Source organism: Ooceraea biroi, chromosome 9 (assembly GCF_003672135.1).
Source record: "Ooceraea biroi isolate clonal line C1 chromosome 9, Obir_v5.4, whole genome shotgun sequence".
Lineage (NCBI taxonomy): Eukaryota > Metazoa > Arthropoda > Insecta > Hymenoptera > Formicidae > Ooceraea > Ooceraea biroi.
The window spans coordinates 1756651-1769421 of record NC_039514.1 but is presented as its reverse complement, the minus strand read 5'-3'; the positions used below and the strand labels follow the sequence as shown (position 1 = coordinate 1769421).

General features: G+C 39.9%; 1 protein-coding gene across 1 annotated transcript; it reads left to right on the top strand.

Annotated features, from left to right (window-relative positions):
• Positions 1-3711: 3711 nt before the first annotated feature.
• Positions 3712-7689, top strand: LOC105276260 (endocuticle structural glycoprotein SgAbd-2). The gene is made up of 3 exons (XM_011333755.2): positions 3712-3876; positions 5355-5521; positions 7104-7689. The coding sequence occupies exons 1-3, from the start codon at positions 3865-3867 to the stop codon at positions 7369-7371; spliced, it is 447 nt and encodes a 148-aa protein (XP_011332057.1). The 5' UTR covers positions 3712-3864; the 3' UTR covers positions 7372-7689.
• The last annotated feature ends 5082 nt before the right edge of the window (positions 7690-12771 follow it).

The following is a 12771-nucleotide window of genomic DNA, read 5'->3' as shown; positions in this document are numbered from 1 at the left end:
CATCCTATCCTTATTGGAACCTCTTCGACTCGATTAATACCTTGTTTTATGGCAGCACTTTAATATGTACTTGAATAAATCAACATTGACCATGTACAGTCTGATAAAATTGATCGTGAACGTGTATATTTAAAAACTAAACATTTTTCAAATTAAATTTGCTTTCTTCCTCAGTGATACGTTGTATCTTGTAAGAGATAAAAAAAGAAGAACGAAAAGAAAAAGAAGTTTTGTTTTAAATATAAATTTGAATTAAAAAGTATATGATTCAATCAATCTGACAGTTTAGTTGCATTGCAACTTCGTGAAACGCATTTGTACGAGTGCGTCAAAGAGCACGCGTTAATTACTGACGACAGTCAAAGTGAGTGTGCCTTCTGTAAAAACAAATCTTAAACTCCTCATCCCGGTTAACAAACGAGTCATCTCATAATGGTAATATGGAGGAGAGGGAAGATTCTCAAACGATTCTCGAAGATTATTACGAGAGCCTTTGGTAAAACCCCTCGCATAGGAAGAGTAGAAGGATTACAATTACTTCTTAGCGGCAAGATTATATCGAGGGCGGATTATAGATACCTTTCCTTAACGGCCAGGTACAGATTTGCAAATGCGCTGTTACACAATTATATATCTATAAAATATATTGGGCGTGACTATTACGGTGGCAAACTTTATAAATCCAAACCGAAAAATTACAATGTAATTAAGTATCCATATAAATTTGTCTACTAAACAAGAAAAACAAACTGTAATGATGCAACGCGTTTATGATCTCATGCCCGATAGCAAAAAGATGAGCGCAGAGACATTTCGGGCTCTTGAAAAAACCTGCCTCTTCGAGGAATCGAACTCTATGAACGATGTAAATCTCGGGGCGATTTATCCTCTCATTAGGTAACCCTCGCGTAGCAGTATAACTAGTGGGTGGTATTCTTTTCCGAGTTCCAACTCGGAGCTCGTGCACCCGGTGCACATCATCGCTCGCATCGTTTGCCCGCGATCGTACAATAAGGTGTTTCTCGCGAGAAGAGCAGTTTTTAATGTCAAGGCATCGCCTTTTGCCGAGATTCTCTTTGTGCCTAGCACCTTACTTCATTTTCGGGCCAGAGTTAGACAAGGAAGGAGACACACACACACACACACATATATATCATCGCAAATATATACATATTATCGAGGTAAATTCCGCAATCACCTACCCTACGAAACTCTATTAAACTCCAGAAATGCCAGAAACGCGTAACTGAAATATTTTGCAAATATTTATATAAAAATAAATACACGGTTTTATTTTTTTATTAATAATAATTGTATACGATATAATGGGACGCAAACATTTCACACGTTTTTCATTTATTTACAGAGACACAAATTGATTTATTTACGCAAAAGCCGGTGCTGTGTAATCCGTGGAGTTTATCGCGAGCGTAATTCTCTTCACGTGGTACACGAAACAATGCAACGATTCCAACTCGCAGAATGCTAAGCACCAAGACAAAAGAAAGGGTGGGTTCGTTCAATGTACGATAAAATCCTAGATATGTTGGTGTTAGTAGATAAAAAGACCATCATTGTATCGCCGGAATTACCCTAGAATGCAATAGATAATGGAGATGTAAAAGAACCACTAGATGTAGATAATAACGGTTAAGAATTCAAATAATTCTGTTTAAAGGAAAACACGCTTTAGTATAAAAATCGGCTGATATAATCACGCAAATAAATTATCAAGAATCAAAAGATTAGAAATATTTCAATTATTTTCAAGTCAAGTTCGATCAAAATGATTTCATCCATTTTCTCATTTATAATAAAGCAAACGGACGATTAATTGTTGCAATCTATTTTACGAAATTTTATCCACAGATATTTATGATAATCCAGAGATATTTTGTTTTTCGCGGAAAACGTCAATGTTGATAATCCCGCGAGCTCGCCTACGTTCGATGAACATTTATGTCCGCGGCCAGCATCACGTGCAATTAGAGATATCGCTGATAAAAGAGTTAACAGTCACACAGATCTACATCTCGTACATACACTAACGTACACACACGTAACGATGTCTCCGTTAGTCCCACGCGCACGTTTATTACATATTTAACGATAAGAATCAGTGACGAAACTACAAATACCAACGTGTTTGGGAAATATGAATGTATGAGGAGGATGCCCTCCTTGCATCAGCAATTCTGATTTAAATGCCATCTGTCAAACGTGCAGCATCAGCGTATTATCCTAGTCGCCATTTTGTACTCATCGTTTCTTCTATTGTCCTTTTCTTGATCTCGATCTTTCACGTTGATTCACGTAAAAGATGGAAAAAAATCTCCCACATGTTCCCTATATGTACCTATATGCATTTTAATTGCTCGGACAAGCAAAAGCTCTGATGCCGAAGAGGCACACTTTGAATGAACTGAACGATATACGTATGAAGCACTTTGTGTCATTTCCGTTATTTTTCAAATGTACGACGTATGTACACACGTATCTCTTCGTATAATAGCGATATCTCTTCTATTATTGACAATACATTGCAGAAATCACGCATGAAATATTTATAGGCAATTATTTTCTTATAATTATTTATTAGTTACACGCGCGCCTCTATATTCAATCGCAAGATACCCACGCATAACCAACGAGATCTCTAGAGAATGCAGAACAAATGCATAATCCCGTCTTTTGTCTTGTTTTCACAATCTTTTAGAGTTGTTTCTCTTTTATACAAGCTGGAGTGTGTTGAACTTTACTTGTGACGTTACGGTCCGAGTGCCAATGTCCCTCGTTTCAGCCTCGACGTTGGCGCGTTGGTGCGATCGACGAGAATGCGTACGAGAAAGCGTAAACGAAAATAAAAATCACATCGCCGCAGATTTTGTGATGATATATGTGACAAATATGTATATATGCATGTGCATACATCACCCGCGAGAAGTACAGTATAAACGACCCTCGCACGAGGAAAACGCTAATACGCATGTAGCACGAATTCAATTCATGGTAGAATGGCCCGCGCTTAAATATCTCGACCTCCGAGCGATGCGAACGATATGTACCTACGTGCAAGATACACAAGAATACACGAGAAACGCAAGAGAAAAAACGTAATGTTAAGTGTAGTAGATGTAGGTAACAGTTAGATGACATATGACGTACATGTGCGCGCCTAATGTACGCCTGATGCGCCTGATACCTAATAACCGATTCATTTTCATAGACTTGAGAACACGCATTTGTATTTTTCGCTCGCATACTTGATAAATTTATATTTGTTATTGAAAATATTCGTACAACTCTTGAATTCGACTCTATCCAAAGACTGTTGAAAGTTTTCATTCTCTATATATGTGTGTATTTCAAGCATAGATTGATTATACGTTTGACTGCGCGCACATAATCTAACGAGCTTATACGTGTGACACACGCACACAAGTTTGGATGGAGGATCGCGATACGTGTGGGCACGCGGATGCACGCGAGGGCATCACACATTGGTTGCCACTACCTACCTGCCCATCTAACCGAATAGCTCCGAGATTACCGATCCACCATCCACCACCCCTTACTCGGTGTCGCGGATTATGCGCGAGTACTTCCAAGATTTCTTCTCCCCTTCAATCTCCTCCGGAAAACGGCTAATGGCGGGGCAGAAAGGGGATAGAAACAGAGCGTTCCGGCGAGTATAAAGCCACACCGTGACTCACCTAAGCTCCGTATTTGCAATTGCAACTGCAGCTAGCACGAGAGTCTCTTACGTGGCTTTTCGGGAGATCCGAGTGTGCCTCGCACACGGTGTGATATTCGCTGGCACGCAAGTGTGCACCGAGTCGCCGATAATAGTCGGAGAGCATCGCTATGAAGACCCTCGTGAGTGTAACCCGATCGATTTTTTCCCCGGGATCAGATCAGTTGACCGTCAGTCAACCGTCAGTCAATTGACATTGTTTTCGATTTGTAATTGCAACACGTATATGTTTAAATTTGGCATAACGATGCTTCCTTTCGGTCCTCGAATCCGATAAGAAAGACAGAAAATTATATAGAGTTTGCCGCAACGCCGAGATTTTATTCCACATTGTAACAGTAATTCGTTTGATTTCGACGATCAAGCTCAGTGAAAAAAACTGAACTAATATCGAGAAAATATGAATAAATTTGCGAGATCTCTCTCCACTCTTATGACGGAAAATGTAAATAAGGAAAGAAATTGACACAATGAAAATTACATCCAACGGGCACAAGTATTTCTAGATTTTACGTATGATTACATGATTTACGTTCGATTGCAATGTACTTGTACGACCACGTTATGACACAGACACATTATGATTATCGTTATGCGTTTTTCCATTTTTTATGACGATCTTTTATGACACACTTGATCATAAAATCGTGCGCGAATTGCCATAGACGTGCTTTGGTACGACGGACAATCGGTTATTCAATCGCTCATGTGAACTTATCAAGATTCACATTTTCATTTACATCAGCGTAAATTTCAATGTATCGGTTGCAAAGACGATTTTATCGGAGTTTTATTTCGTCATTTCCGTGTGTGCGAATGCCGATTGTAATTTATTCTCGGAAGAACGAGTTGTGTGATTGCTCGTTACAATTGCGATGAGATATCGCGCGTGTATTCCAGTTCGTAAATATTACACGTGTATTATGTGCAAGAGTGTCATGCTCGATGTAATTGCGTCGTATCGTGTGAATGACGAATAATGAAATGCGTCGAGAACGCGATATTTTGATATCGCGAGTCGTTACATAAATTATGTCTCGTACTCTTTGTGTTTATTATAATGATCCTCTTTTCTCATTAGAGCTCGCACGAAGAATATTACGAGTATTGAGTAATGTAAATCACTCGACTTCATTTTTCGACGCATAATGGAGAGAGACTTCAATGTGAGCGTGAGATGAAGGTTCTAACGAGATGTGATTATTCATACATATATTTCGCAGCGGCTCGCGCGATCAATCAAAATTCTGCGTTCCAAACTGCCTACCCTTCAACCTTTCAACCTACCGAGCTATTTAAGAGAACCTTTTTTTATGAACACGGTTGCAAGATTATATAAATATATCATTCTCCGCGCGAGCCTGCAGCCGCACTAAATTTGCCAATGTTTACCATGACCATCTATTGTGTGTGTCATTTAACATCTCAAAAAATATTTCAATCTTTTAATGGCAATTGACACCCCGAGTTGTCGACTTTCCGATTCTGATTCTGATCGATGAGTAATTACACAATATTATGTACATATATATTGCTACACATCAAACTACTGACGATTCGACGGTTCTCAGGTGATGTTATACCAATCATTATTTCGCAGATATTGCTGTTTGGTATAACGACGATGGCGTACGCACAACTCAATAGGTTTACGACTCCGTATCCGCAGCCGACGCAATATTACAATCCCAACTACTACGGTCGACCTTACTACGCCATATTGCGACAAACGCAAGACTCCTCGCCGGACGGATCGTACTCTTACAGGTGAGATCGTCCTTCCGTCTCTCATCCTGGAACGGATGATAAGTGCCTTCTGTACGTCGAGGCGTTCGTACGAGGCGTTTCCTCGAGGGAACGATCTCGACACGCTCGAGGAATCGCGGTTGCCCTCGAACGTATATGAAAACACGCTCGCGCCATTCGCGCGGTCGATATAATCGCAAGTTAACACGCTCGGTGTTACTGCTAGCTTGTTTTTCCTCCATCATTTTGCGCCTTCATCGAAATGATTAACAGACAGGAAATGTAGTTGATGCACCGAAAACGCGAAGAAATGGTGACACGTTTCATCGTTAGAATTATCGAATTCTTGAACCATTGCAAATTCAAACGTGTGATGATTACTACGGTTTTCAACTGCACAGTCTCGATTTTTATATTTTTAGGGGTGTGTTTATATTTTTATGTGTGCGTGCTAAATTATCGACCTATATTTCGCACCGGTAATTATGCAAAATTCCGTACGAGACTGCAATTCACTGCAATCAAACGTGATGAGATTACAAGTTTATAATCATTATCGAATTATCTGTCAAGTAGCATGGCTATCTCGATTGCCCCCCGCAATCGATATGATAAGTATTTAACTGCACGCTACGATAGATCTGCACGCGGAGTATTTTTCACACGATTATGACTAATGACGCGATTAATGACTGCGACAAACATGAAGAATTAAAAATTGGCGATTACACTCAAAATTTATCAACATAATCAACATTTGCTTCTTGATCATACTTAGTGAACCGAGAACGATTTGTACCCACGTACACTAATCGTCCATAATCGTTCGAACATGTCGAGGTAGCAGAGCATTCGCGAGCGAGACAAGTCGCCCGTCAATCACTCGATTGCTTTCTCAATTGCTACTTAAAGCGATCCCCTTAATTGAGATCGCGAAAACCGCGAATCCTTCTCATGCAGGATGACCGAGGGAAAGATATCTAATTGGCTTTGATGTTAATCGTACGCGCACTACTCGGCTGCGTAGTTTGCAATAATGCGTTGCGCAATCAAACAATTACAATCGACCTACCTACCTACCTCTGCCAGCGAGCTGCCTGCCCACGTACTCCACCTTCCTTACCCATCCTCAGTGTCCCCGGAGTTGGTACCTAACTCGAGCCCCTCCCGTGACACTCGTCTCTGAAACATTGAGACTCGATCAGGCTCCACCTCGAAGGTGGCGTATATAGTACTTTCCTCTGACTATAGGCTTTTCTAATAGAAACTTCAATAAAAAAGTGAATGCGAAGAAATTATCTTGATCTTGTGCCAACGCAACATTAACAATAAGATTAAGACATCATTGCGGAAAATTAGGACTTACTTTTAGGACACATGAAGATATAGCGTATCTTTTTACTTCGGCTACTGTATACAGACGCGCGTCGTCTCGATCAGCCTAGATCGAATCTTTGACACTCGATTGATCACACACACATCGACGAGACGTTAAAACTAATCAGTTGTGATTATCCTATTCTACTATGTCTATTGTCAGTCTTTTCTTTGACAAATGATACGAGACAATTGTACTGAATTTGCACAATTTGTACCGTTACAGTTACGACACGGAAAATGGAATTTCCGTAGCAGAAGCGGGACAGCCGAAAAACATCGGGCCTAATCAGATCGAATCGGTCAGAGGTCAATACAGTTACACAGCTCCGGACGGCACGCCGATCTTGGTCACCTACACGGCTGATGAAAATGGCTTCCTGGCGAGTGGCGCCCACTTGCCGACACCGCCGCCGATACCAGTGGCGATACAACGCGCCCTCGCATATAACGCGGCTCACCCCGAAGAGGAGGAGCCTTACAGAAGATATTAAAGCTCGCTATGTCTACCCCTATGTCTACGTTACGGCCGCTCGACGCATCGATATATTAACGTCAAGTGCAATCAGAAATTATTTAATACGCAAGATAAACACAATCTTCTATTTAACAATAGCAACGAGAAATTATAATAAAAACTAAACCATACTCGCGTTGTTTGATATTCGCCGTAAACGTGCTATATTTCTTGTGTATTGTATACGAATAGATCTTATAATGTATATACGTACATGTATATTTGCGATGAGAACAATTATGCATAACGTCGTGTGTCGTCGTGATGTAATAAATTACGATAAATTGCGACACAATCTCGATAGATCGCACGATCGAATTGCCGCTTTTCAAGTATTGTATGAGAAATTGGAACTCGCGGTAAAAGCTAGTCTAGCCTGGACTTGTGGTGAGATTATTTGCATATGGATACTTTATATTATACATTGACCGCGTCACGTCGCAAGGCGATTGCTTAATCCGTTACATCAGTGTTTAACGGGAAGCATCTTGGGTGTGTCCTGGACCACATTGGATTTGGCTTCGAGGAGAGCGCATCTTTTCTATCGATGAGAATCGTCAGGGAGAAATGTTTTTGTGAAATTGAGCAACATCCATCTGCCTATCTTGACGATAACCGATTTAGCTATAGACATTTTAAAAACGATTAGTTAAATGAGTTTGATTTCCTGTTGATGAATTTCTCGATCGATGAATCTCTGGATCTTTCAAAAATCTTTTGACTTTATTGTTGGACTTTTCTAAAATCTTTGTACTTAATTCTCACAGACAGAACATTCGTTCGTTGATTGCCGATTTTTCGCGACCTTGTTATTGATTGTCAAAAGTGTCCGCTTCGTGAATGGACGCTGCTTTTAACGAGTTAATTTATCTAAAATCGATTCTCGCCCATCTTGACAATGCGTAAATCGGTAAATTGCCATGCGACACGTTTATGATGATTACGCCGTAACAATGTATGCGTGCAAGCGCGAAATTTTAGGCAGACCGGCTTGTCGTGGAAATGCCAACCAGATTAATGTTAATGGTAATCGTAATATCATGTTAAAGGTGAGTCAGTGAAAGCAAATCATCGGTCTCTTGTCCATTGCACAACACGCGAGCGAGCGAGCGAGCGAGCTAGCAAGCAAGTAAGCAAGCAAGCAAGCAAGCGCATCTTTCGAGATTCCTCGGTTTATCCGCAAGATGGAAATCACGGAGTACTTAATTTAGTGACTCTTTCAAAATTTTCGATATGGATATCGACAAAGCCTCGTCATATCAGATAATGAGCTGAGTCATAAATTAAGTCAGTAGTTGAAATTGATTCAACATAACATGAATTTTTGCTCTTTTTCAGACACTTGTTAAATTGTACTCCTTACGATCGCACAATAATTATCGATAATTGGCAATAACGATTAATGCATCGTGGTTAACATGGTTTACGTATTAGATCAAATCAGTCTTACGTTTTCCTAACATGAGAGAATGATAATCAATATGATCAAATTACATCCACAAATCAGCTGAAATAGTCCGATCTAAAGGTCGGTAGATACCCACATATTCGGTTTCTGAAATTAACGTTCTTTAATTTAAGCGGAATAAATGGAAACTGATTGTAAGATATTTAGCCAGGCCATTGCTATGAATGATCTCTGTGTATTTGGCAAATTTGTCACATATTTTACAAAGCCGTACATTATGAATTATCATATTAACTGTAAATTGTAGTTTGTGCACGGCGCGAGTGATGCAAATCTCAAAGGTCATTTGAACTACTTAATACCTAAGCTTGCAAGGGTGAAGTATTGTTGAAAATTATAATCGACACTTTGATAGCTAGCCATTACCAGCTGACAGTTATTAATGGTAATGACGAGTTACCGCGGCTAAATAGTTGAATTTGCTGTGCTCATGTACTCGTCAATTCTCGCGAGCAAATTACCCATATATGTACATGTACATATATGGATAAAGCTTTGTGTGTGACAATTGTTGAAAATATTCACAGAAATATCACACGATTATTGTATCATGTATAAATTAATATTTGTGAAAATTATTATATTTTTCAATTACTTAAAAATTACTTTAAAATCATAATGTAATTGTTTAACCAGTTAAAAGGTCACGCACGTGCGTACACGCGTGTTAAACTATAGCACGTGTTCTTCTCTAAATATCGAGGTCGAAAGATCCCCGCTTTCCACGCATTGCAGTTCTTGCCTTGAACCAACTTGAGAGCGATGGACGAAGCGAGAAATGAAGGTATTTCAATTGTAACAATCGTGAGTTAGAATTATTATGATAATTCCAGACGGTTCCAAACTTCATTCGCGCGTTAACCGTGATTAACCGTGTCCAATGTCATGGATGCTAAGTGGAGATAATTTTGAATTGAAAAAAATTAATAAATCTTAAAAAACACAAACGATCGCAGTGTTTTAATCGATGTAATGTCAATCCCGTTATTTTGTGGAGATATTGTGTATACGTTTCGATTGATTGTGAAAAAATAATGTAAAAAGATTTCGTACAATCGATATATAGGTATTTATTTCATCAATAAAGCGATCGAAATCGTAACATAGTAAACGAGGGCGAGATCCGCGACCGAAAAAAGTAGGCCGGGCTTCTCTAGTTAGCAGTATCGCAAGACGCGCACGATGCACGAAATCGATATTTTGCATACAATCGTGAAATGTTTTGGCTCGAGTCTCGCACCAGCGATATCGGTCAAGGAATTGGACACTTGTAGACTGGACATATATTCTGTCTCAAAGATCGAATGTATGTGTGCCGTTATTTATATGTGCCATTCCCGATAACAACGTTATCAAGTTGCTTGCATGATAAATGCATTTGTAATTACAAAGTAAAAAATCTCGTACGATACAACCGAGTTTTTATGTGACGTAGAAATAAAACTCGCAATAAGGAAAACCTACAATAGAAAAATAGATGCGGAAGCGAGAGGCAAAGAATTAATGAGAAAAGTACATGGCATGAGTAAAATTAGTCTCTCTGAATCGCGATCGTGGGATCCTCATGGCAAATGGATCTCGGTGATGACAGTTGGAGATGCAAGTCTCCCGGCATAAATTCCATTTGTCACTCGTCATCTATAACGGAAAGAAAGGAAGGGCATAATATATGGTGAAGAAAGGAGACGCCTCGAGTGCCAACAATGCTTTGCAATTCGTTCACGCAATTGATCCGAGTAGTCACGATAGAAACGATGCCTAATAAGCGTTCTCTGTCATGTATATCTACGATACTCGACGCCACACAACTTTATCGCTGCACTGGTGTCATGACATCATCGGCATAATATAGTGCGCTCTTTGACAAATCGCAAATCATAAAGTGCAAGAAACAAGATGCCACTTTGTTCTCTACGTTGGCCATTAAGAAGAAAGAGATTCAATTATTTCCGAATACAATGAGAAAAACAGAAAGATAAAAATAAAAATGTGAGGAAGATTGATCAATTGATGCGATTAATGTATATACATTACACATCGATTATTTGTCGCGATTTGTCGCGATCGACCTCACGATATTTTCAATGGCATTTCAGTGATAAGAGCAAAGAAGAGATGCAAGAGAGCTGACGAAAAAATTAAATGTGTTTAGATATCTCGTCATTAACACGTTCTCTGTCGTCATTTACCATTTTCGGTACACACTGAAACTCATTTTCAGGCCAAGTGATATTTTTATCATTGGTAGATAAAGTGCAAGAACATAATTGTTGGTATCACTATTCTAACAGCTACACATGTACACATGTTTGTTTTTGGTACACATGGCCTGAAAATGACTACTCAAAAACGGCTTGAATGTGTTAAAGATCACGAAACTCCTATATCACTTTTGTACATTACAAGTAGGAAGATGTCATAAGTTGAGATTACTTGCTATGTCCAACAGTGATTACGACGTGTCAAAAGCACAGAATGAAAAGTGGAAAGAAGAAACGCGAGAAATCTAATAAAGAGTTAAGAAATTTAAATGCTAATGTGCCATCGTTTCAAATTCCAGAATTTCTGTGTTAATTGTGTACGGCTAGATTAACGAAATCCCAAAGGAGAAAGTCCTCCCACTCCTACTAATAGGAAGTACTCGTCAATCAACTGACCTTTCAGTGCGACCAACTCGTCTCTGTCTCTGTCTCTCTCTCTCTCTGCCTTGTTTTAACAAATTTGACTCTCGGAAGACGCGAATTGCAAAGTGCACGACGCAACATGACATGGATCACGAAGCAGAATCGGATATTTTGAGAAAGGCAAGAAGGATTCGGGCGCTGCCAGAGTTCCCGGGCGCGGCACCGATCAGAATCGACTTGATCGCTTCGATGAGAAGATCGGAGAGGAAGAAGGGAGACGGGGGAAAGCATCACGAACCTCATCCAGGATAGTTCCAGATCTGGGATTTGCTCGCCTCGGGGTGTGCGAGACTCACTTGAACTCGGTCTGACCTTTCATGGTTTTATTAGCCACGTCGACTTAGGTATGCTTCGTCATCTCTCGGCGAGGCTCTCGGAACCTCATAAAGATATGCGCGCGGTAGAGAGGCACATACCTTTCGGGTCCTCCTGAGTGAGCATCCTTTATCTGCGAATTATGCAAACCAACCTCGCGCCTTGCGCCTTCTCCGTCCGCTGCTGAAATTGCTTATTGCATTGTCTCCACGGTCAAGATTTACGGTGGCAAATCTCTCAGAATTACTCTCAGAGTCTCGCTTAGTGACATAATACATTTGATTGCGCGTTGTTATTGATCACCACGTGCAGGACGCAGCGAGAACGCAGTGAGAACGCGCAGACTTATGATTTTGCAAAGTCGGTGCGTTGGATGCGCGCGTATGACGAAAGAGAGATTTCCGTCTAGAATGGCTTGAAAATTCTGAATATCACTTACTCGACGACATTTCGTAGGTATTACGAGTTATTTACTACAATGTACGTACACCGAGCAAGAAAACTGCTGGTACACGTCTGGCTTATGTGCCATATTAACTCGGGGAAGTAGAATTTATCTTATGCGCACGTTATTTTGCAATAACGCTAGCGATACATCATATACGCAAACATTATTTAAGGTTTGCTTCATCGAGTTTATGTGTGTAAATGCAGAGAAACGTATTCCGCTTGTGCGAGTGACCACGTGTGGTCAAACGAGAAAGAAGCCAGTCTACCTCGATGATGGATAACATGATGAATTACGTTAACACGGTGATTAATTAGTAGAAAAAAAGAGAGAGAGAGAGAGAGAGAGAGACTCGGTATTCTTTGATCATAATCTATTATATATCTATATATATCTCAATTAATGCTCTATTTCCGGATCATCAATGTCAAATATGATAAATTTCCGATTAGAACAAATATG

Coding starts and splice junctions, on each gene's coding strand:
- LOC105276260 (XM_011333755.2), top strand. Junction 5,522..7,103: donor GACGGATCGTACTCTTACAG/GTGAGATCGTCC, acceptor GTACCGTTACAG/TTACGACACGGAAAATGGAA.